The 24,589-nt window shown below is 40.1% G+C and overlaps 1 protein-coding gene across 1 annotated transcript; it reads right to left on the bottom strand.

Moving 5' to 3' along the window:
* Positions 1–1,261: 1,261 nt before the first annotated feature.
* On the bottom strand, positions 1,262–24,364 carry FBXO33 (F-box protein 33). Its single transcript, XM_049766586.1, is given in 10 exon segments — positions 1,262–1,631; positions 1,634–1,669; positions 1,672–1,714; positions 1,716–1,786; positions 4,262–4,351; positions 4,354–4,471; positions 4,473–4,493; positions 4,495–4,954; positions 6,159–6,269; positions 23,760–24,364. Coding segments are annotated over 10 exon segments (1,671 nt in total). The 3' UTR covers positions 1,262–1,515.
* Between the last annotated feature and the right edge of the window lie 225 nt (positions 24,365–24,589).

Genomic DNA, 24,589 nt, shown 5'->3' with positions numbered 1-24,589 from the left:
AAAACAGTGCACACTGTCAAAAGGTCATTTTAATATAAGATGGGTAAAACCATTTGTAAAAACACATATAAACTTTTTCCATAAATAGAATCATATCTGGACGATCTGTTGCATAAATTGTGTTTCCAAGCTTACAATGGAGCAGCCAGGTCTCAGCACTGCTGGGCACCCATGTTGGCTACTTACTTTATTATTGCAGACTGTCCTTTAACGTTAAATGCACAACATTCGTACCACTTAAAACTGGGGGTCAGGTGGAAGTCTCACAGAGACCACGTCTGTACCGCGGTTGCCCTGAAACAATAATCGGCTTTTAAAGCCTCTCAGATATAACAAGGTTTTAAAACATACTTCATGGAATGTTCTTCATGTATCATAGCAGCTCATAACTGTGATAGAACAAGTTTTCTGTTTTTTTCTTTCTTTCCTTTACATTCACTATTCACAGTGAAACAGGTGCATGTTTTTTTTCTTTTTTTTCTTTTTTTTTTTTTTCAGAGTTCTGAGGTTGCTGACTGAGCCACAGCACAGCTGTGTACCACAGGTCGAAATTCGACCTTAAATATTACAATCCAGCAGTATTCTGGCTGGCCAGAGCGAGCCGGCCCCTGCCCAGGCATGTGGGCACTTCTTCAATTAAGTCTATTCTTTGGCAGCTGACACGCGCGCTGACAGAGAAAATCCAGTGACTTGTTGCTAGGGATTTCACGACTAATGTTTATAAGTATGTGTGTTTACAACTCTGTATTTTGATTCTCTTTAAGGAGGCATTACCCCTGGAATATAGTTCTAACTTCCTCCATATTTTAAATCTGGGCTAAAAAGCTAACTTGAATGTACATATATATTGAATAAAATTATGTCAGACATAGTTAAAAAAAACAACTTTAATATTCACGTTTATGTAAATGCATTTAAAATGGATTAAGCAATGTTCTAACCTAGTACTATACAAAAATTCAGAATGGTAATTGGTCAACTAATATATGTGTAATGAAAGTTAAAAGGTCTTGGCTTTTCTGTTAAAGATAACTTATATGGGATCATATTATTCTCCCTCATTTCACTTAAAAAAAAATTAAAATGTTATCCGATATTCATAATGCAGTGCATTGCATACAAATCTGCCAGGCTATGGTTATATATTTATATATGTATAAAAATATTTGGCTCCTGAGCTTTGAACTCCTACATACAAGGAATAAAAACATAAAAAAGGGCAGAGTAACTCCAGTTGAAAAATAAAAGTTAGCCAAGCAACCTCAGATATGTCCTTAAGGTTTGGTAACATGTTCGTTAACCATGAAAGCCCTATACAATGTCACTTTGAACTTCTAAACCAATACCCGACTATGTTCTTTGATCAAGAAGTAGAATATACACATATAATTCTTATAAACAACTAATACTGATTAAACACAGCACAAAGGGATTAATTCATACTACTGAAATAAAACATAATAGGACCCTACTTGCATATGTAACCACAGGAATTGTACATTAAAAAAGAAAAAACTAAATGTCTTCGCTGAAGCTTTGCATCTCTCTGTAAAAATGACGATTGGGTTCAGTGAAGACACTGAGTGATTCGATGTCCATGACTGCATGCCAAGGTTGACCCAGGCCCAGGATACCTGCTCAATAAGGTTATGTACTGGATCCACATCCTGTCGGCCAATTCACCTTGGTCAAAATCAATGCTTTCTTCAGTGACCTTCAAGCACTTTTAAATCAGAGCCACGAAGACGAGCAATGGCAATGAGGTTGTGTGCCCACACTGTATAACCTTAAAAACAAACAAAAGACAAGTATGTAAGTAACTTGCATTTTACCTATTTGATGTATTTTCAACATTTTGTTCTTTTTCTTTCTTAAGATGCTGATAATAGAAAAGGAAAGTATGCCATTGGTCCTAAAAACTACACCCCATTGGGCTACATATTGTATTTGTTCCGTTTTGTTTCTTTACTTCATAATATATATGCAGTATGCATAGGACTTCGTTCAGTTTTTGTTTTTACTATAGTCCTGCCCTCCAACTGTCTGAGAGACAGTGAATTGGCCACCTGTTTAAAAAAGTTTGAGGATCACTGGTTTAAACTGTTCATATTGGGAAAAGCTAGAAATTTTGACATTTTCTCCAAAGGCATCATTTTAGTTGGTAATGTTGTGTATATAATTTCGAAAATACAATTTTATAGGCTTTGATTAGTGATGTAACAAAGAAAACAATTTTTTTTAAATTTGTTTATTTGGGCCACACCGATACCACTCAGAAATTATTCTTGGCTCTGCTCCGGTGACCATATAGAGTTGTTGGAAATTCAAACTAGGTTGGCTATGTGAAAGGCAAGTACCCTGCCTGCTCCAGCACCAAATTTTATTCATATAAGTACGCCCATTAACAATTCATAGTAAATTCAACTTTCATTAGTGAAAATTCAATCCTTCAAAGTTCAGAAAGGCTTTAAACTTTATGACGAACAAAAATATAGTTTCTATGTAGCAACAACTAGTGTCCTTTTTTTAAAACATTTTAAAATTTTAGGTCACACCTGGCAGAGTTCAGGGGTTACTCCTTGCTCTGTGATCAGAAATTACTCCTGACAGGCTCAGATGGCACTGTATTGCTGAGGATCAAACTTGGGTCGAATGTGTACAAGGGAAATGCACTACACACTGTGCTATCACTTCAGCCATGCTTTTACCCTTTTTTATTCCATCTAATTCCTCTACTGCTCTATCAGATTCATATTAAGAGAGAAATTCCTAATTTTTTTTTTAAAGAATGAAAGCATTTTAAAAGACAAATTAACTTTTATTTATTTATTGGTCACATCTGGAGATGGTTTATTCCTTGCTCTGGGCCTAGGGATCACTCCTGGAGGGCTTCGGGGACTGACAATATAGGGTGCAGGGGGATCCAACCTGAGTAGGCCATGTATAAGGAAAACTGCTCTGCTCTACATGATATACTACAGTTTCAGCCCTGTGGACAAGATTAATTTTTTTTTTGTTTTTGGCCCATAGCCAGTGGGCTCGGGGTAACCAGATGAGATGCTAGGGGTGCTGAACCTGGGTTGGCTGTGTACAAGGCCCAAATACCCTACCTTTTGTACTATTTCTCAGGCAGACAAAATAGCTTTGAAATAACTTGACATTTCTTACATAAATCCTCATTCTGCTTATTAAATATTTTTCTTTATTATTACTCTGATACTGGATAAATCATAAAAGCAAATTTTGAAAAACAAGCTACATAAATACACATATATAAGACAAGCCTAAGAGGAGTTGAAGAATTTAAGAATGTTTTTCTTGTTTGTTTTTGGGCCACTTTAGGTGGAACTCTGGGGTTCTCCCCTTGCTGTACTTGGGGGACCATACAGGATGCTGGCAATTGAACTTAGGTTGGCCCCTGGTGCAAGCAATGTAACCACTTGTACTACTGTTCTGGCCCCCCATTAAGATTTTTAATTTTTTGCCTGTTAAATCTTTTAAAAATGGCAGTAAAGTAAAATTTTTTGTTCAACGTCTTCCAAATGAGAATAGTTCACATTAAAATGAAAGGTAGTAAGAAATAGTGATGCAGTTAATAGTGAGAAATAGAGATGCAATTAATGAAACCATCATTTAAATAAAAGGTCACCAAGTGGGCTGGACAGGCTGAGAGAATACCAGAGGCTTAGGCTTGATTCTTGCACGGTCTCCTAAGGGTATTCCAGCATCAATACCTAAATATATAGAGTAGTCCACATACACTCTTGGTATGGCTACAACTGCAAACCCTCCACCGAAAAGAAAAAAATGTACATTAAAATGCTGCTAAGCTGAGACTTAAAATCTAGAAAATGAGGCAGTATGCATGAAAGAAATCTTTCTTTTTTCCTCTGTGCAGTAATTAAGAGGTTTGTGATGAGGTAGAAATGTAAGCTTTCTTAGAAATATACGGTAGTGTCACATGGTATTTTTGTGAAAATATTTCACATGGCAATAAATAAATAAATAAATAAATAGGGAAGTCAAAGGAAGAAATGTTATTTTTGACTTATTAGTGACATAGTTTTTTTTTAGCCTTTGGGTCAGACCCAGTGCTGCTCTGGGCAATTCAAGGCACTGACAGGTAATACAAATCTGTATATTAAGTTGTTAGAAGATTTTTTGATACTACAAATGTCAGTGCTATCTTTAACTTCAGAAAATATTTCCTGTGTAATACTAGTATCAAACTATAGTAAAAAATATTCAAATAATTACCTACCGTGAATTGCCAGAAGAGAGAGCTTTGTGCACCTCCATGCTAATAAGACCAATGGATCCTCATTTCTGTTATCACTGAGATCTGGGAAGCAGACGTGTCAATTACATCATTCATTAATATAAAAATGATGTGAGGAACTTGTCATACTGCCCTGGATATAAGATCAACAATAGCCCCAGAAACACAAGTAATGTAGCTGTCAAAGTGAATCCCGCTCTAATGGTATACTGGGTATTCAGAATCTTTAACATATCCTCACTCTTGATATCAAATGCCATGATATAAACCCGGAGGCTGGTACTCTTCCGTGACAAGGCTTTCCAATGCTCATCATTTGGCATGTTGTCCAGAGACTTGTGCATCACAGAAACATTGTGGACTAGAAGAGACAATCGCTGCAAAGGCACATGGTTGCTATCAGTTAAGACCTCTTGCCATCTCAGCTGTAAAAGTCACAGAAATCCAGGGCAAAGTGAGCGCAGATTCACAAATCGCTCCAGTTCCACTGCGGTGATAAGGGTGCTGTTACCCGGAATATTGTTGTCCAGTAAACTTAGGTGCTCCATGGTGTTGGCAATCGAGTTTGAGAGAGATGACAGTGATGTTGGGGTTACTATTTCCAGCATAAACCCACAGGAAAGCCATTTTAGTTGCCTACTATTACTGAGTATTTCTTCAAAGAGCTGCTGAATTCTGCAAGGAAAATACATGCTATAATGATCCATTAACATTTAACTATTCTTTTTAATAGTGATTTTTGAAAATAGTATTGAAATGGCAAGCAAGCACCAATCCACTTTCTCTCATACATTTGTTTGCTTTTTGGTTTTGGACTATACCAGTGGTGTTTATTACTGGCTTTGTGCTCAGGGATCACTCTTGTTGGGGGCTCAGGGGGACTGACTATATTGGGTACCGAGGAATCAAACCTATGTTGGTTTCGTACAAGGCAAATGCCCTAATTGCTATACTATATCTCTGGCTCCTTTCATGAATTAGTTCCTACCTAATTTTCAAATTATATAATCATAAATACTATAAATTTCACATTAAAGTACAAAAATTCTGTTTAAACAAAGATATATTGAACATTCAGAAATATGTTATTTATCCAGGAAAGCATCTTATATACTAGTATAGTAGAAAACCTGACATAAAATCTGTTGTAAAAAAGGCATCTAGAGAAATAAAAATGTACCAAAAAAAAATTACTAAGCAGGGAACAGGGAGATATAATTCAGTGGTGAGAGGCACATGCAAAACAGACTCAAGTTCTAACCTGGTATCACATGACCCCTCTGAGCAACACTGGGTAGGTATAAATATGAAGGTTCCCAGGCATCAGCAGGTATGGAGAGTTGGAGGACCCTGAGTCATATACCAGGCTAGTCTTGGTGGTTCCTCAAACTGTAAGATCCAAGCATCTCAGCATCTTTAGGCGCTAGCATTGAATAGTGTTGGCCCCAATTGACAGAGTATCTCCAGGAGTGGTCCCTGAGTTCCCTGGCCACTTCACAACCAAATAAAAGAAGTACCAAGAAAACTCTTTGACTTATTAGGTCAGAGCACTGTGGGTAGGTCATCTGCCTTCTAATTGGCCGATCTGTATTCAATCCCTGGCATCCTATACGGTCTCCAGAGCCTTCCAGAAGTAATTTCTGAGCACAGAGCCAGAGCCGGAGAAATGAGTGCCAGCTAGGTGTGGCCCCAAAATAAAAGCAAAACAAAAAAGAAAAACTGATTTTTTAAATACTTATGAAATGGAAAGTTATATTAATAATTTTCATAGTTAAAACCTTTAAGGATATATGACTATTATAAAAATAATTGTTTCTATATTAAAGTTATAAAAATTAAGTTATTAATATGAGCCCTTTTACATAAGCATTTAACTTACTGTTTAATTTTTTTACCGTCAGGGTCCACCTTGCTGAGGTATGTATTTGACAAACTTCCTTGCTGTTGTAGAACACTTATGTCTCCAAAAAGGCTAAACTTCTGGAGGTTCCTATAAAAAAATAAATTCAGAATTATTTCTGAATTAGTAAAAGTACAGAGAGAAAATATTCCGGAGAGCTTCTATTTTATAATTTACTTATAATTCAATTAAGTGCCTTCTGATTACTTACCTATACAAATAAAGAATAAAATGTAAGATAAATGCCCTAAGAGTAATTTTGAAAAATGTATTCTTTTCATGGTACCTGGGATTAAACTCAGGGCCTAACACATGGAAGTCAAAGTTCTACCACTGAGTTATATCCCAATTCTGAAACAAGAAGAATTAGTACCTGGGGGACAATAATTGGTTCAATAAATTCAGTATTTTATTGATGGTGAAAAGTTTAAGTATCCTTACGATTCCAATAGTATACTCAGAGTACTTTTTATTTGTAATAATCTGTCTCACAGGGTTTAGAGATAAATGAATTACAGATACCACATGAAAGAATGGCATAGGTGCAAGTTTTATGCAGATTTTAGCTATAGCATAAAAATATCTAAGGCCAGCTTACTTCTTCAATGTATTCATCAAATGTTTAAGGGTAGGGAACAGGCCTGAAGATAACCTTACAATAAGAAATATTCTTTGGGACTGGGAATATAACTCAAGAGGGATAGTATGTGTGCTTGGCATACAGGAAGTCCAGGCTTGATCCCCTATACCAGATGGTTTCTTGAGCACTGCCAGGAATGATTCCTCACCTTCAAGAACCCAGTTGGCGATAGTACCTGAGTAGCTTTGAATATAACAACACCCTTTCTTTTCCCAAATCGAAAGTACTTAAGTTTTAGATAACTTAGTAACAAGCTATCTTCATTTTGCGGGGAAGGACATCGGGTGCTCAGGGGTTACTTCTGGCTATGGGCTCAGAAATCGCCCCTGGCTTGGGGGACCACATGGAATGCTGGTGGATCGAACCGTGGTCCATCCTAGGCTAGCGCCGGCGGCAAGACATACACCTTACACCTTACCGCTCCATGCCACAGCTTCAGCTCTAACAAGGTATTTTCTAATAGTAAAATTCTAAATAAAGTAGGAAACTATTAAGTGGTCAAATAAAAACTCTCAAAGGCCAATAATAATCAGATTAAGATTTCATATATAAACACAAGCCTATGGATAATTTTTAACTTTTTCTTTTAGTTTTTGGGTCACACCCAGTGACAATCAGGGATTACTCCTGGCTATGTGCTCAGAAATCACTCCTGGCTTGGGGGACCACATGAGATGCTAGGGGATCGAACCGTGGTCAGTCCTATGTTAGCATGTGCAAGGCAAACATCCTACCGCTTGTGCCACTGCTCGAGCCCCAGGGATAATATATATATATATATTTTTTTTTGGTTTTTGGGCCACACCCAGCGGTGCTCAGGGGTTACTCCTGGCTGTCTGCTCAGAAATAGCTCCTAGCAGGCATGGGGGACCATATGGGACACTGGGATTCAAACCATCCACCTTTGGTCCTGGATCGGCTGCTTGCAAGGCAAACACCACTGTGCTATCTCTCCGGGCCCTATTTTTATATAAAATTTATAGTTCACAAGAGGGGGTGAAAGATTTTATAAAAATATTTTTGATAGCATGTTACATTACTTTTTATAATTCATGACCTTAGTTTCACTAAGTTCAGCCTAAAGAGTAATCAATTAATTGACTCATTCAATCATTTTCTAAGGGCTTACTAAAAAATGCTATAAAGGACAAGGCTTGTTTGCCAAATATCATTGTGGTTTCTTTACATTGTATAAGTCAGAAAAAGTTCCTTAAATGAACTGATTAAACTGGGAGCTTATTTTTATTTTATTTTATTTTATTTTATTTATTTTTGTTTTTTTTGGGTTACACCCGGCAGTGCTCAGGGGTTATTCCTGGCTCTACGCTCAGAAATCACTCCTGGTAGACTCAGGGGACCATATGGGATGCCGGGATTCAAACCACTGTCCTTCTGCATGCAAGGCAAACACCCTAACTCCATGCTCTTTCTCAGCCCCCTCTAAAATTGGGAGTTTAAATATACGCAGTAGAGAGAAGGAAGGTAAGAAGGGTATTACTTAAAAAAAAAAGCACATACAGAGAGACTCTAAGGTAAGAGGTAAAACAAAGTGAGTCTGAGACAATGAAAGGAACCTATAGCATAGGAAGTGAACATAAAATGGAATGAGGGTGGGGCCGGTGAGGTGGCACTAGAGGTAAGGTGTCTGCCTTGAAAGCGCTAGCCAAGGAACGGACCACGGTTCGATCCCCCAGCATCCCATATGGTCCCCCCAAGCCAGGGGCAATTTCTGAGCGCTTAGCCAGGAGTAACCCCTGAGCATCAAACGGGTGTGGCCCCCCCCAAAAAAAATGGAATGAGGGTGCAGAGGTTAAATTAAAAAAAATATTTTTTCAAAACAAAGAGATGTTGTAAAGTGATTTAAGCTAGACTGGAGTGATAGTACAGCATTTGCCTTATATGCAGATGACCAGGTTTTGATTCCCAGAATCTGTAACCTCCACCAGGAGTAATTCAAGAGTAAGCCTTTGGCCAAAAACAAAAACAAACAAAAATGACTTAAGCAGATAAATGATAAAATTCATGTCTTAAAAATACAGCCTCAAAGTAAGCAGATAAAAGTGAGGATGCTAGGGGCCGGAGAGATAGCATGGAGGTAAGGCGTTTGCCTTTCATGCAGGAGGTCATCGGTTCGAATCCCGGCGCCCCATATGGTCCCCTGTGCCTGCCAGGAGCAATTTCTGAGCCTGGAGCCAGAAATAACCCCTGAGCACTGCCGAGTGTGACCCAAAAAACACACACAAAAAAAAAAAAAAAAAAAAAGTGAGGATGCTAGGCAAGACTATTTATTTATAAAGATAGAAATAAGAAGGATCAGCGCTATAATTTGCTTTGCATGCAAGTGATCCAAGTTTGCTCCCTGGCACACTATATGGTCTCCTGAACAAGCCCTGAGCACAACCGGGTGTGGTCCCAGAACAAAAACAATAACAAAAAAGAGAGAAACATCTAATGGTAGCATGAGCTGGGGTTTGGTGTTAAGAGAATATGGACAGAAAGGGATGATGAATTAGCAGTAGGTGTGAGAGAACAGTTAAGGATATGTCCTAAATTTTCTGAGTTGTGGAACTATAAATGTTAGAACTTTTCACTGAGATAGGAATTTTTTTTATTTATTAAAATAATTTCTTATTTAAGCACCATGATTACAAATATGCTCATAATTGGGTTTCAGCCATTAAATGCACATCCCCCCACTTCAACAGTGCAACTTTCCGGCCACCAATGTTCCCCATTCTACTCCTCCCCATTCCCCTGCCTGTCTTTGAGAGACATCTCTCTATATTGTCATGGTAGCTGTTAGTGTAGTTATTTCTCTAACTGCACTTACCACTCTTTGTGATAAACTTTATATCATGGGCTGGTCCTTCTGGCTCTCATTTCTATTGTTTCTAGGTATTATTATTATACTGTCTCTTATTTTTCTTAAATCTCACAAATAAATGAGACTATACTGTTTTTATCTCTTTCACTGACTTATTTCATTCAACATAATAGTGTCCATATCCATCCATGTATAGGCAAATTTCGTGACTTCATTTTTTTTCTAACAGTTGTGTAGTATTCCACTGTGTAGATGTACTATAGTTTGTTTAGCCACTCATATGTTGGGCATCTGGGTTGTTTCCAGATTTTGGCTATTGTAAATAGAGATGCTATGAACACAAAATGTAGAGGGCATTAGAGTATTGTGTTTTTGTGATCCTGGGGTATATCCCAATGAGTGGTATTGCTTGATCATATGGGAGCTCAATGTCCAGTTTTTTAAAGAAATATCCATACTGTTTTTCAGAAAGGCTGGACTAGACAGCATTCCCACAGCAATGGTTATTCTTGTTCTTTGTGATGTGTACCAGTCTCTATGGCGTGAGATGATGAGAGATAGGAATTCTTAAAATAAATTTGATTAGGTGGTGATAATTGAGCTTATGTGGCAGAACAGATTATAAATTTATTTGCAATGTGATATTGAGGTCCCTGTAAGATTGTCAAAGAAGTATATTTAAGCTATTCCAAGGCTGAAAGTATAACCTTAAGTATGGGAACGATGGGATTTACAGAAAATATAAATTAAAGGAACAAAATGGTTATGATGGACTTAATACTGTCATAAATTTTAAATGTTCAGGATTAAGGGGCCGGAGCGATAATGCAGTGGTAGGGCGTTTGCCTTGCATGCAGCTTAACCAGGACAGACCTGGGTTTGATCCCCAGTATCCCATATGGTCCTCCAATGCCAGGAGCGATTTCTGAGCACATAGCCAGGAGTAACACCTGAGCGTCACTGGGTATGACCCAAAAACCAAAAAATAATTAAAAAAAGAGTTCAGGATTAATTGTGTTTATTAATTTCTCATTTTAATACTGGAAACAGGTATCAGTGAGCATGTGGCAAAAAAGAATTCATGCAATTCATAGGAATATAATTTAGCACAGCTTCCACAGAGAACAGAATGACAGTCCTTAAAAAAGGTAAAAAAAAAATACTAGCTGACCCAGCAATAGCATTCTAAGCATATTTGTCTAAAGAATATAAAAACGTTAATCAAAAAAGATAAATGCAACTCTATATTCAGAGCAATTATTCACAATAGCCAGGACATGGAGAAACAAATACGTTAAGGAAGTTGTGGTATAATATACTCAGTGGTCTAGTACTCAGTTATTACAGAGATGCAATTTGCTTTTAGTGACAATATAGATTTAACTCAACATGACTGCTAAATAATATCAGTAAAACTTGATGGTTTCCTTCATATATAAACACAAATAAAGCATGAAAAATTCTCAACCAAAAATATGGCAAAGAGGAGAAGAAAGGAAGCAGGCACTAATACAATAATGAAAATGACATTAGAACAGGTGGTGGTTATAGTGAGGAGTGAGGCTCACTCTATGAAGCTGTAAATCCCAAAATTTATCTAGATGTAAACTAACGGCAGATCAATTATTTGATCAAAAAAGTAAAACTTTTCATTCTGTTCATAGACTATTTTCCAGGTTTAGGTGTCTGTATTCTTCTGTATCTGAGTTTCATTAACATAATTTGAAGTGTTAGGGAATTAGTGGCTCTCCATTTCTTTGGGATTGTCTAAGCTTTATTCTATAACCTTTGGTGGCTGTCTTACTTTTTCCATGGTTATGTATAGAATGGTGCTAGTGTTTGTGTATTTGAAGGGTAAATATTCCTTCTTGTATTTACTGTTTTCAACAAGTAAACAATTCCTTTTACTGGGTGTTTGATGTTGAGATTGTATCTAGGATTTCTGTATTGCTTAAATCAGTCTCCATGGGGTCCAGTTTTTGCTTCTCTTACTAGGCAGTAGGCTCCTTGTCTAGTCCTTTGGTGGATAGAATGTTCCCAGGTTCTTAACCAGTATGGCCAGTGCTGTGAGAAAGGTCTGCTGTTGGGCTCACAAACAAGGGGTCTATTCTGAGGTTTGTGGGCAGATGTGGTTCCTGCTGGATTCCTGGTGGAGTGAGGTCCTTTTGTGCCACCATTTCTGGGAGGCTAAAAAATAGCCTGGATAATAGAAAAACTGAGTTCAGAGATTCAAAGCCTGAATCAAAGTCTCCATACCTTTAATTGTCCCAAGTACCTATGAGGTGGACTGCTCCTGAACAGAGTGACTAGATCTAAATTCCAGACCTCTAAGAATCTGTAGTTAGACTAAAGTCGGAAGCCACGGGCATAAATGTATGCTTCTGACAAGTCTTGGAGCAACAAAGAACTGTTCTTTTACCACATATGAGGAATAGAATTGGATTAGTCACTTCAACATGTAGACAAAACCTTGATCCGTTGACCTGCCTCTGGGTCATGGAGTCAAGACTACTGGACTAGAGCTGAAGGAATTGAGTAAGTTATATTAAAACCCACAGTTCAACATGCACGGGCAAACCTGTCACCAAAGGCATGGATGGGTGAGTTTCCTGGGAATCCATAGCGAGAAGGATAGATCTGGACTGATTTAATGCTAGGTCTTGGCTAATACTGCATACACAGTCAAGACTGAAGTTGATGGCAGTAACTCCTACTGATGCTTTGGAAGATTGTGCTGGTGGCCGTAGCAAGTCCAAATGAAGCCATAGCTAAATAAGCTCACAGGAGCACTGAGCTGTTTCCAGTCTAATATATAGCAGGAACTATCTGAGTATGAGCCTACCTTCCATAGGATTTTGTAAAATGATTCATTAGCTTCATTAAATGCTCTCATTAAACTTCACTGCAATTAGTTACCTAACATACTAGCAGAAACTTCTAGCACACAACAGATTTTCAATTTTAAGTTGCTCTTCACCATATTTTTGGTTGAGTATTTTTCATGCTTTGTGTTCATATGTGAAGTTTTACTGGTATTATTTAGCAGTCATGTTGAGTTAAATCTATATTGTCACTAAAAGCAAATTGCATCTCTGTAATAGCTGAGTACTAGACCACTGAGTAGATTACACCGCAACTTCCTTATCGTATTTGTTTCTCCATGTCGTAGCTATTGTGAATAATTGCTCTGAATATAGAGTTGCATATTATCTTTTTTGATTAACGTTTTTATATTCTTTAGACAAATATGCTTAGAATGCTATTGCTGGGTCACCTAGTATTTTTTTTCTTTTACCTTATTTTAAGGACTGTCATTCTGTTCTCTGTGGAAGCTGTGCTAAATTATATTTCTGTGAAATTACATGAATTCTTTTTTTGCCATATGCTCACTGATGCCTGTTTCCAGTATTAAAATGAGAAGTTAATGAACACATTTAATCCTGAACTTTTTTCTTTTCTTTCTCTTTTTTTTTGGGGGGGGGGTTCCTTGGGCCACACCCAATACTCAAGCATTTTTTGGTTGCAGTGCTCACTGGTACACCATTTCACTTACCATGTTTATACACATGTAGCTAGCTATGGTACAGCTGCAAATTGTGTGGTGTCAAGGATCTCAAACAGCATAACTAATATGCTCAAGAAATTGTAATAGCACAAGAATTGAACTCACAGTCTAATGCTTACAAGGCAGGCACTGTAGCCAATGAGTCATCTCCTAGTTTCTTTCCCAGCCTGGGGTGACTACTAAGTATTCCAGGCCAACTGGGTCAGATGTTTTAATGAGGCTTGGCAATGCAGGAGATGGGGGTAGGGCTGGATCCTTGCACATACAAGGAAAATGTCTGTGGTCGACTGGACCCAGAACTTAAATTTTTGTTTCATCTGAAATAATGAAAAAAATTAACCTGCATATTTGTGAAATTTGTCATGTTAATAATTTAATGAAATTACGTTTTGATTTCTGCTACATAGTATGTATTTATTCTCTGTACTGGCAATCAATCCAGGGGCCTCACACATGCAAGCCAAGTGATCTACTGCTGAGCCACGTGCATTTAAAAATGTTCTGTAATGTGCCATTCAAAAACAATTAATTTATGATTTTTGAGCCACACCTGGTGAGGCCTGCTGGCTCTGTGCTCAGGTATCATCTCTGGTAGTGCTCTGTGGATATGCGGTACTGAAGCTAGAACCTGTGTCAGCCATGTGCAAGGCAAATGCATTTCATGCTGTTGATTCTGTGATTCTTGTGGGAAATTTAATAAAAATTCTCCCGACTTGGGGCTGGATTGGTGGCACAAGGGGTAAGGCGTCTGCCTTGCCAGCGGCTCAATTCCTTGGTGTCCTATATGGTGCCGCAAGCCAGGAGCAATTTCTGAGTGCATAGACAGGAGTAACCAGTGAGTCACCAAATGTGGCCCAAAAACAACAACAACAACAAAAAAAAATCTCCCAATTTGCAGCAAGAAAATAATCCAGGTGCAGCAGAACCAACAATATATGCACAAACTTTCCTTACAAATTAGGACAAACTTCTGAAACTGAAATTAATTGTAGGATCCCTCCAATTCAACCATCTTTTCTTTACTGGTAAAAAACAAGTGATCGACTCACCCATGACTACAATACCAGTTAGAGGAGGGTTAGGTAGAGAACCAGTATTCTGATTCTTACTTAGTTCATATTGTTGTTTTTAATTAAACTGTGTCCTTAAATGCAATGGTAGTATTTATGGTGACTGCATGTTTTACAAATATGCAGGTTAATTTTTTAAATTATTTCAGATAAAACAAAAATTAAAACAATAATTGGCACATTTTAGAATAAAATATTTTTGTAAAACTTTTTTACATTTATTTTCCCATTCAAAACAAAATTTTATTTAACATACAGAAATTAATGCTCAAAAACAAAAATAGAAATAAAAACAGTAATAATACAAGGATAGCTTCCAAACATATCATATTGAAATTAGGTTATTGATCCGACACTGAAGCAGAAAAATAGTACATAAACTGCAGGTGTCTAACGATGGTTTCAGATTGTAAAAAAAAAAAAGAGACCAAAAAAACATTTAGGCAACAACACTAGAACAGAACCTCCTAAACCATGATCTTAAATAGATGCTTCAATTTGAGACTAGCATATACTAATAATTGAGCAATTCAATCACATAATCCTTTCACTTAGCAATGAAATATGTCACCTGAGATTTATTTGACTTATCTGTCCCTTTATTTAAAGTTGAATCAGCAAGTGAACTAAAGCAGTGTTTCCTGCCCAATGTCCACAATACATCTGCTCAGAAGACGTACAACAAAAGCATCAGAAAAATAAACTGTTTAGTCTTCCATATTAATTCTTCAAATTAAACTAGCTTTGGTAATAATTGTATACTGCTTACTTACTGGTCTCTTGCAAACTGAAGATATGTTGTGAAAGAACAGAAAATCATAACTGTTTGATACATAACAAAACAAAAAAAATCCATCAGTTTCAGAAAGGAATTAGATCATTAAGAACTTATACTTTAGATGATTGAACTGGCCAGCTCCACAGACTCACTCTTTTCTCGAACAAGATGTAAACCAAGCCATGAAAGATCATGGGCATACTGGCCCAAAAAGTAGAAAGCTGGCCATATTGGGAGGAGGGAGAGACAAGCCTTCACCTTACCAAAACCACGCCTGCTGTCTCCATCACCCAGAGCCCCCTTTTCACTTATGGTTCTGTCTCATCATCTATCTATGATTCCCTTTGGAGACACCAATCTGACCAAAAACTTCAGGTACACAACAGGTATTTGGGCTGGTATCACCATTGGCTTTTGAAGCAAATGTAGCCACCTTTCCTCCTTGTCTCCCTTCACTGGGAAGCCTAGCAGCTGAGACATGCCCCTAAAAGCTGCAGTATCAGTATAAGAGCTTGGCATTTCTGGATAACTTCATTTGTTTGATCCTGTCATCCCTTTAGGAACACACCAATTTAACAAAATAGACAACTAACAACAAGAGCTTACTAAACTTTCTGCTGTTGTATTAATGACTTCATTGGGGATAAATTTCACAGAAGAATTTATAATTTATCAGCTAGCCTATTCTTTTATTTTTTATATATTTTTATATTTTTGGTCTTGGGGCCATACTAAGTGGTATTACTCCTGGCTCTATGCTATGGAAGCGCTCAAAGAAATCAGGGGATCATATGTGATGCCAGGGATTGAATCCAGGTTAGCAGTGAGCAAGGCACTGCTACTCACTATACTATTGCTCCGGCACTGCTCTCCTATTCTTCGCTAATTATAACATACTGTTTTGTCAATGATGTTAAAAATTATGGCAGTTATATTCCAACATTGAATTTAGACTCTAAGAATGAAAAATAAAGATACTGAGAAGAGGGGCCAGAGAGAAAGCACAGTGATAGGGCATTTACCGTGCATGCGGCCAACCCAGGATGGATCTGGGTTCAATTCCTGGCATCCCATGTGGTCCCTCGAACCTGCCAAGAGTGATATCTGGCACAGAGCCAGGAGTAATCCCTGCCCCCTCAAAAGGTATTGAGAAGATTCTGAATAGAACTAGGAAAAGTTAGGAATTAGTGATAATTCTCTTGAATAAATTAGACATTTAATTATGTATAAAAATATCCATCAATTTCAGACCTCTATACTAACATGTGAAACGTAATATGTTATTAGTACTTTGGACCTACCTTAAAATGCTTCAAGAAATATAAAAATGGGGGCCAGAGAGATAGCATGGAGGCATTTGCCTTTCATGCAGAAGGTCATTGGTTCAAATCCCGGCGTCCCATATGGTCCCCAGTGCCTGCCAGGAGCAATTTCTGAGCATGGAAGCCAGGAGTAACCCCTGAGCACTGCCGGGTGTGACCCAAAAACCACACACACACAAAAAAATATAAAAATGAGGACAAATGTGGCAGAATCCTTAAATTACTAAATATGGGTGACAGGTTTTTTTATTCAATTTTTGTGTATTCAAATTTCATTAAAAAATTGGAAAACCGGGCCCGGAGAGATAGCACAGCGGCGTTTGCCTTGCAAGCAGCCGATCCAGGACCAAAGGTGGTTGGTTCGAATCCCGGTGTCCCATATGGTCCCCCGTGCCTGCCAGGAGCTATTTCTGAGCAGAGCCAGGAGTAACCCCTGAGCACCGCCAGGTGTGGCCCAAAAACCAAAAAAAAAAAAAAAAAAAATTGGAAAACCAGTGTCAAAATGGGAAGAAAAGGGAGAGAGAGTTAGAGAGAATAAAATTTCTGCCCAGAGGCAGGCAAGGAGGAATAGGAGGAAAATTGGGGACACTAGTTATGGGAGCATGCACTGGTGAAGAGTGGTATATACATTGTTTGACTGAAACTCAATCATGAACAATTTTATAACCATGATGCTTAAATAATTAATAAAAAATTTTAAAAAAGGAAAAAAGTAGTCACTTCTCAACTTTGGCATTCTGACAAGCTCACTTAACTATATGCTGTACAGTACAGTCCATAAAACAGCAATAATAATGATACCAATGGCTATTGAACACTACTTTCCCTAGGAAGAAATAGTTAATGGCTGAAAAGAACACATCTGTTTAGTTTTCTACAATACTGGAATACAACAGTACCTTATTCAGTCTCAGGTCCTGTAAAGTGACTCTTAATTTTTGGGGCAAAAGGTTTCTTTGGCAGTGATTGGGGGACCATATGTGGGATTTGCTGCATATAAAACAAGTACCTTGAGGCCGGAGAAGTGGCGTTAGAGGTAAGGTGTCTGCCTTGCAAGCGCTAGCCAAGGAAGGACCGTGGTCGATCCCCCAGTGTCCCATATGGTCCCCCCAAGCGAGGGGGCAATTTCTGAGTGCTTAGCCAGGAGTAACCCCTGAGCATCAAACAGGTGCCCCCCCCCCAAAAAAAAAAAAAACAAAACAACAAACCAAGTATCTCAACACCTGTACTATCTCTCCAGCTCTGCTGAGGTGAAGCTTAACAGGATTTTGGTATTGAAAGGGATGTTTTTGAGAAAGCAGGTCTAACTAAAGATGAAAATTGCCTGCTTCAATTAACTATCTTTTGTTTTTTTGTTGAACCAAAATTGCTCTATTGAGGTTTTTAAGAGATTTTTAAAATGTTAGCTAGTTTGTCACTCATTTATTATATTTATTTTACTAATATATTAGTAATTACTATTTATTACTAATATAATAATACATTATTAGTAATAAATCTGAGTGACAAACTATGTTAAAAGACAGCTCAGCTCTGATCTGTTTTGTTTCTTTTCCCCTTGTCCACTTAAATTTGATGAAGAATGAGGCTTGAGAGAGATAGTATAGAGGGTATAAGGCATCCCTTGCACTTGGCCAACCCTGGTTTGATTCAGCACTGCATATATGGTCCCCAAAGCACCACCATGAGTGATCCCTGAGCACAGCTGGTTATGGCCCAACCTCACAGATCTCTCCAGAAAGGTGTAATGAATACAAAAAGAGTACTAAGACAGAAAGAATAACTTATCTGGCTTCCAGAATCAATCCCAGTGGTGTGGGAGGTGGGGAGAGTTGGAAGGGGAAGGATACAGGTAGTGGTAGTGCCAGTGATCCAGTCAAGGTTGGCCATGTGCAAGACAAGTATCTTACCCCCTGTACTCTATCTCTCTGGCCCTAGTTCTACCATTTTGACCATATAAAGGTTACACTTAGGTAAATTACAGGGAATAAGAGATTTACATAAAGCTTAGTACAGAAAAATGAGGGAGGAGAAAAGGAAAGGAAAAAAATTCTAAGTGACTATAATAAAGAGGAATAGAAATTTCTTGGGTTAATAGGACAGACTCAACTTTATACAAGGCTTATATCAACAGTGCTTCAAAGTATGTATAGGTAAAGAAGCTTAATATAAAAGATATTATTGGAGAAAATAAGATGTTTAAACCCTAAATATATTTTGAGGGGTAGGTGGATCACACCCTGCAGTATTCAGGGAATATTCTGGTCTCTTTGCTTAGGAATCCCAGGCAGTGCTTAAGGAACTATATGTGGTGCCTGAGATTAAAACCGGGGCTGGATCACAAAAGCTGCATGCAAAGAAGTGCCTTACCTCCTGACTATCTTTCTGTCTCCATAGTTAATTATTTCATCTCACTTTTCACTTCATTAGAAATCTTTTAGGTAAAAATAAAAACAGAGAGATGGGCCGGAGAGACAGCACAATGGTAGAGCATAAGCACTGCACGCAGCCAACCCAGGACTGACCCTGGTTCGAATGTCCTTATGGTTCCCGGTGCCTTACCCATAACTATTTCTGATTTAAGATGGCTGCAATTTGCCTTTTTCACTGATACTATATTAAAAAAATAATGTGGGTACTCTGAAAATAAATGAGATACTAAATTTACTACCACATATAAGTTCCCCAGTTCTGAACATAGAAAGAAAAAACAGGGTCAGGGCCAGAGTGATAGCACAGCGGTAGGGCATTTGCCTCGAAAGTGGAAGAACCTGGATGAACCCAGGTTCAATCCCTGGCATCCCATATGGTCCCCTGAGCCAGCCAGGAGGAATTTCTGAGTACAGAGCCAGGAGTAACCTCCTGAGCACTGCCAGGTGTGATCCAAAAACCAAAAGAAAAAAAAAAAAAAAGAAAAAACAGGGTCATCATGACCAAAATAATATTTCAAGAAAAATAAGGGACATAATATCCTCAAGGAATTTACTATCATCTTCGATAGTAATATAAAATGTCCAAAGGACTACACCTGAAAGTGCCAAGTGGCAATTTCTAGCTTGGTGTTGGTGCACTTCATTGAAAATCACCTTAAGGGGTGAAAGAATCTCGCAGGGGTCTCAAATATTTTTGTTGTTGTTTGCTTTTTATTTTTTGTTTTGGGTCACACACAGCGAGCGATTCTCAGAGGTTACTCCTGGCTGTATACTCAGAAATCACTCCTGCAGAACTTGGGGACCATGTGGGATGCCAGAAATCAAACCTGGTTGGTTGCATGCAGGGCAAGAGCCTAATCCGCTGTACTATGTCTCTGGCCCTGTTCCTTACTTCTTATACTATATCTTAAGTCCCCTCACATGTATTTTTAAATGGACTTATCAGATACTGAATCCTGGCAACAAATATTCAAGAAACAATACAAAGGTAACTCTCCTTCATTGTGTGTGCCAAGCAACAAGATCAAATCTAAGAGTTGTTAACAGACTTTCTTAAAAATGTATATAATAAGCAGGGATAGTAAATCTGTTTTATTCTTTAATTTGAGTTATAACCAGAATTTTAATATGATAGTCAAAACCTCATACAATAGCTTTTTGGTCTATTATGGTATTCATTCTAAAAAAAAATTAGTGGTCCCAATTTAATATTTTAGTTTTAAAAACCTTCATTAAGTATTTTTTTCAGGGGGTTGAAGAGAGAGCACAGTCGGTAGAGCATTTGCCTGAGACGTGGCTGACCAGGGTTCAATATCCAGCATCTTATATGTCCCTTGAGCCTGCCAGAAGCGATTTCTGAGTGCGAAGCCAGGAGTAGCCCCCCTAAGTGCTGCTAGCCTAAAATTAAAAAAAAATTTTCTTTCAGACTTTATAAATCTTAATGGTCATGGATTCTCATATTTCCCAACAGCTTGCAATTCAATACTTTTAAGCAGTACTTGAGCTGGCAAGAAGGTTAAAATTTAAAATGCACATCAATATTCAATAAGTATCATTTTAGTGTAACAATTGGAGAAGAGATTCATCATATTTAACCTACCAAATAGTTGTATGATTACTGTACTTAATGGTTATCAGAGGCTGATAGCCTAACTCTCTGTAGAAGACATTCTGAAACTCAGAAGACTGTATGATAGATTTTACAAGAATTTTACAAGATTTTACAAGAATTTTACAAGAATTTTACAAGATTTTACAAGAAGCATTTCTAGGGGCTGGAGAGATAGGACAGTGGGTAGGGCATTTGCCTTGCACAAGGCCCATCTGGTTTGATTCCCAGCATCCCATATGGTCCCCTGAGCTTGCCAGGAGTGATTTCTGAGTGCAGAGCCAGGAGTAACCTGAGCACTGCTGGCTGAAAATATAAGAGGGCCAGAGAGACAGTATAGCAGATTAAGCTCTTCTTGCCTTGCATGCAACCAGCCCAGGTTTGATCACTGGCTCTCCCCCCAAAAGAAGCACTTTTGTATCTCCTTGACTTTCATCAGTACTAATAATACTCAAGCAATTTGTAAGGCAGCAATAGTCTAAGTGTATATGTACATATAAAACCCATGAAATCAAACAAAAGAACCCAAACCACAACCAATTACTTTCTCACAACAGTACTCTCAAAAAGTTCCCATGATTCCAGCTGGAAGGATAGTGTAGTGTGTAGGGCACTTGCCATGCATGGTTACATGTATTATATAATAAAACAAATACTAAAAGAAAAAAAGAGAAGCTATATAAAAGTGCTCATATTAGAGGCCAGTGTGATAGCACAGTTGTGGAGTGTTTGTGTTGCAAGCAGATGATCTGGGACAGACCCAGGTTCGATCCCCAGCTGCAAGGTGTGGCCCAAAAACCAAAAAAAAAAAAGTTCATATTACATGACTGAAAAAACAGTCCCTTTCAGATACCAGTTAAATATTTTACATACATACATACATACATACATACACACAAATGAGTATGCTACAAGAGTAGCACAACAAATACCACCATGTGTATAGCATTCAACAAGAAAACCTTAGATTTAAAGATAACAGTGTGTGATGATGGTAAGAAATGATGGCTAACACAGAAGGTACTAAGATCAACCATCTTTAACAGATGAAGACTGGAACCCTAATAAAAATATCTAACTTTTTTTTTTGTTTTGTTCTTGAGCCACACCAGAAGGTGTTCAGAGGTTACTTAAAGCAGGCTTTGGGGACCATGTTGAATGTCTGGGATCAAACCCACGCTGGCCTTGTGCAAGACAAACGCTCTACCACCTGTGCTATGGCTCCGCCCGATGTGTAACTTTTTTGGGTCAATTACAACTTAATAAGCTGAAGAAAAAGTGATAGTGATGACAAAGAGAAAAAGAATCACCAACAAAGGAAATGTGATATATTACTACTGTGCTGATAACATTAACCATCCAGATTAGTTTTAGTTATTATAATATGTAAAGGAAACGTTTCAGGCACTGAGCAAAGTCTTGTCCTTACTTGGATCAAAAGCACTAATTTTTGGTATGGTTACACAGAAGTGCTATTTGATTTCAGGACTGAGAAATCCAACTGGTATACGCTATGACTTCACCCCCATATTTTATAAGGTGTACCTACTCACTGAATCTTTTTATCTGTTAGGTCAGCAGGCTCTCTTGCTGTATATACAATTTGACAAGGTGTCTCCAAAGTTATCAAGACATAATATACAGTCTCTCACCACAGAAAAATCAAAGTCCGGAAATAGAATGACTGTAAAAAGCTGATGGATGACTGATGATGAAATGATGATGCTCCAGAAACAATTTGGAGTTATATGCTAGTCTTTTGCCCTTTAGATGAAGATTGTGACCTCACATTAAACCAGCACTTGCTCTTAACACAATTATAAAGATAATAGATGACATTCAACTTAGTGTACTTATTGGGATAAAAAAGGCGGGGCCAGGAGTGATAGTGTTTGCCTTGTGCAGGCAGCCAGGAGTAACCGAGCACCTCGGGTGTGGCTCAAAAACAAAAACAAAACAGTGTATGACGATGTGGGCATCACTTGACTTTGTTACTATCGGCTTCTTTTCTAAAATAGGACTACTGCCCTGCATAACTCATAGGGTCACTAATGTAACCAGATAATACAGTAAATGACAGTACTTGTAAACTGCTAAACTTATTAATATGTAAGTTGCTCCTTTTTTGTGGGGGCCACACCTGCAGCGCCCAGAAATTACTTCTGACTGGCTGGATGGGAGGGGGCAAACGGGATGCCGGGATTGAAACCGGGTTGGCCACATACAAGGCAAAGACCCTCTCTGCTGTGCCATGGCTCCGGCCTCACTTGCTCCTTTGAAATTTCCAACTCAACTTAATGTAAGTTAGAATATTCAGATGCAATCAATCTAAACAGGCTCTCGTAGAGGACGACTTGAAGAAATAAAGGTAAATGCTGATTATAACACTGAGTTAAAACAGCAGAAGTCAGTTGCAGAAGATTTTGCCGGCAAACCAAGACAGCTGAGCCTCGGCAGGCACTGCCCAGAACCCCTCCAGGAAGACCAAACTGTGCCCTTCTGCTTTTCCTTGACTCGCCGAGGAAAAGAGGAGTCTGGGGGTGTAATGGAGCGGGCCTTCCAACCCTAATGACCATCTCTTCTCCAAGCCCTTTAACCCAAACTCATCTTGGGGCCCGGCCCCAGGAACCAAACTTAGCCGGCGAGAAAATGGCTGTCAAAGATTGTTCTCCTAGAGGGAGTCGTGTAACGACGCGACATCAGCAAGCCAGACCCGCTCTCTCTTCCTCACCACAGCTCTGTACTCTCAAAGTCCGAGGTTCAGAGTTAGAAAAAGCCCAATTCTAGCTGGGGTGGGGCAAAGGGTGGTGGTAAGAGGATGAACTCTGGGATCCCAGGCGGAGGAGGGAGGGAGGTCGACAACACGGGGGGGTGGGAACAGCCCTGATGGATTCGCTGTTAGGTCTGAAACCCAACTATGCAGATAAGCTTTGAAGAGCGCAATGATTTCAACAAAACAAAATAATAAAAAAAAAATAAAGCCAAGTTCTAAGAAGTCTGTATCCTCCGGAGCCTCGCAGCGCTCCCACCGGTAAAAAGAAAACATGATGAATGATGAGCAAGGGAGGCGGGCCGGGCCGGGCCGTGCCCATCGGCTGGCTGCAGGATGAATGAATGTCGGGGGAAGGTCTGGGGGGGGGTCCCCGCGACGTTGCAAAGCATTCCTCGAGTGCGACTATGGGGTGGGGGGATCCCATTCTGCCTTCCCGACCTTTAGGAAGCCGATCTCCAGGGCGTGACTTCAACGATCGCAGCCGGGGCGCGATGGATCGGGGCGAGGGCGACGGCGGTGTCGGGGGTGCGAAGCGAAGGGGCGAGCGAGCCGACCCCGCCTGCCTACCTGTTGTTGCGGATGCTGACGAGCACGCACAGCACCAGCTCCAAGTAGGTGCGCAGCACTTCCAGCCAGCGCGCGGAGAGCTGCAGGGCCTCCAGGTCGTCGCCGGGGCCGGGGCCGGGGCCGGGGTCGGCGTCGCCGGGGCCGCCGCTGAGGTAGTTCTCGGCGGCGAACTCGACGCGCAGCTCCCGCACGAACCAGCCGCACTTGCGCATGAGGAACTCGAGGCGCGGCTGCTCGAGGGGCGACACGCGGAGGCCGACGCGCAGCTGCGGCCACAGCGCCGGGTAGAAGAGGCAGTCGCGCCAGTGCGAGCAGGACGCCGACGCGCGCAGCCGGTCGCGCGCGGGCAGGAAGGAGAAGATGTGCACCACCAGCTCGCTCGGCAGCGACGCGGCGCCCGCCGCCGGCCCGCACAGCGCCATCGCGCCCCGCCGCCGCCCGGCGCCGCCGCCGCCCGGCCGGGCCCGCAGCGTCCGGAGCAGCCCCCGCAGCCGCAGGAGCCGCAGTAGCCGCCGCCGCCGCCGCCGCCGCCGCCGCCGCGCGGCCCCGGCCCGGCTCCCCGCTGCCCGCGCTCGGGGCTGCGGCTCCGGCGAGAACAACAACATCAATGACAAGGAAGCGGGGGGCGGGACGGCGCGGGCCTTCGGCGCGACCAAGTGGCGCGGCCGCCCGCGGCGCGGGGGGGAAGGCCCAGGCCGGCCGGCCGGCGTCCCGGCGGGAGGAGCTCCGGCCCGGCCGCTGCGGCTCCGCTCACGCGCGCTCAGGGCTCTGCGGCATCCCGCCGCCTCGCTGGGAGGATTTCGGGTCACAGAAACGGCCGGCCGCGGGGG

The sequence above is a fragment of the Suncus etruscus genome, chromosome 2 (genome assembly GCF_024139225.1).
Source record: "Suncus etruscus isolate mSunEtr1 chromosome 2, mSunEtr1.pri.cur, whole genome shotgun sequence".
NCBI classification, from domain to species: Eukaryota; Metazoa; Chordata; class Mammalia; order Eulipotyphla; family Soricidae; genus Suncus; species Suncus etruscus.
Note: the sequence above shows the minus strand (reverse complement) of the source record. Positions and strands in the feature narration are given on the sequence as shown.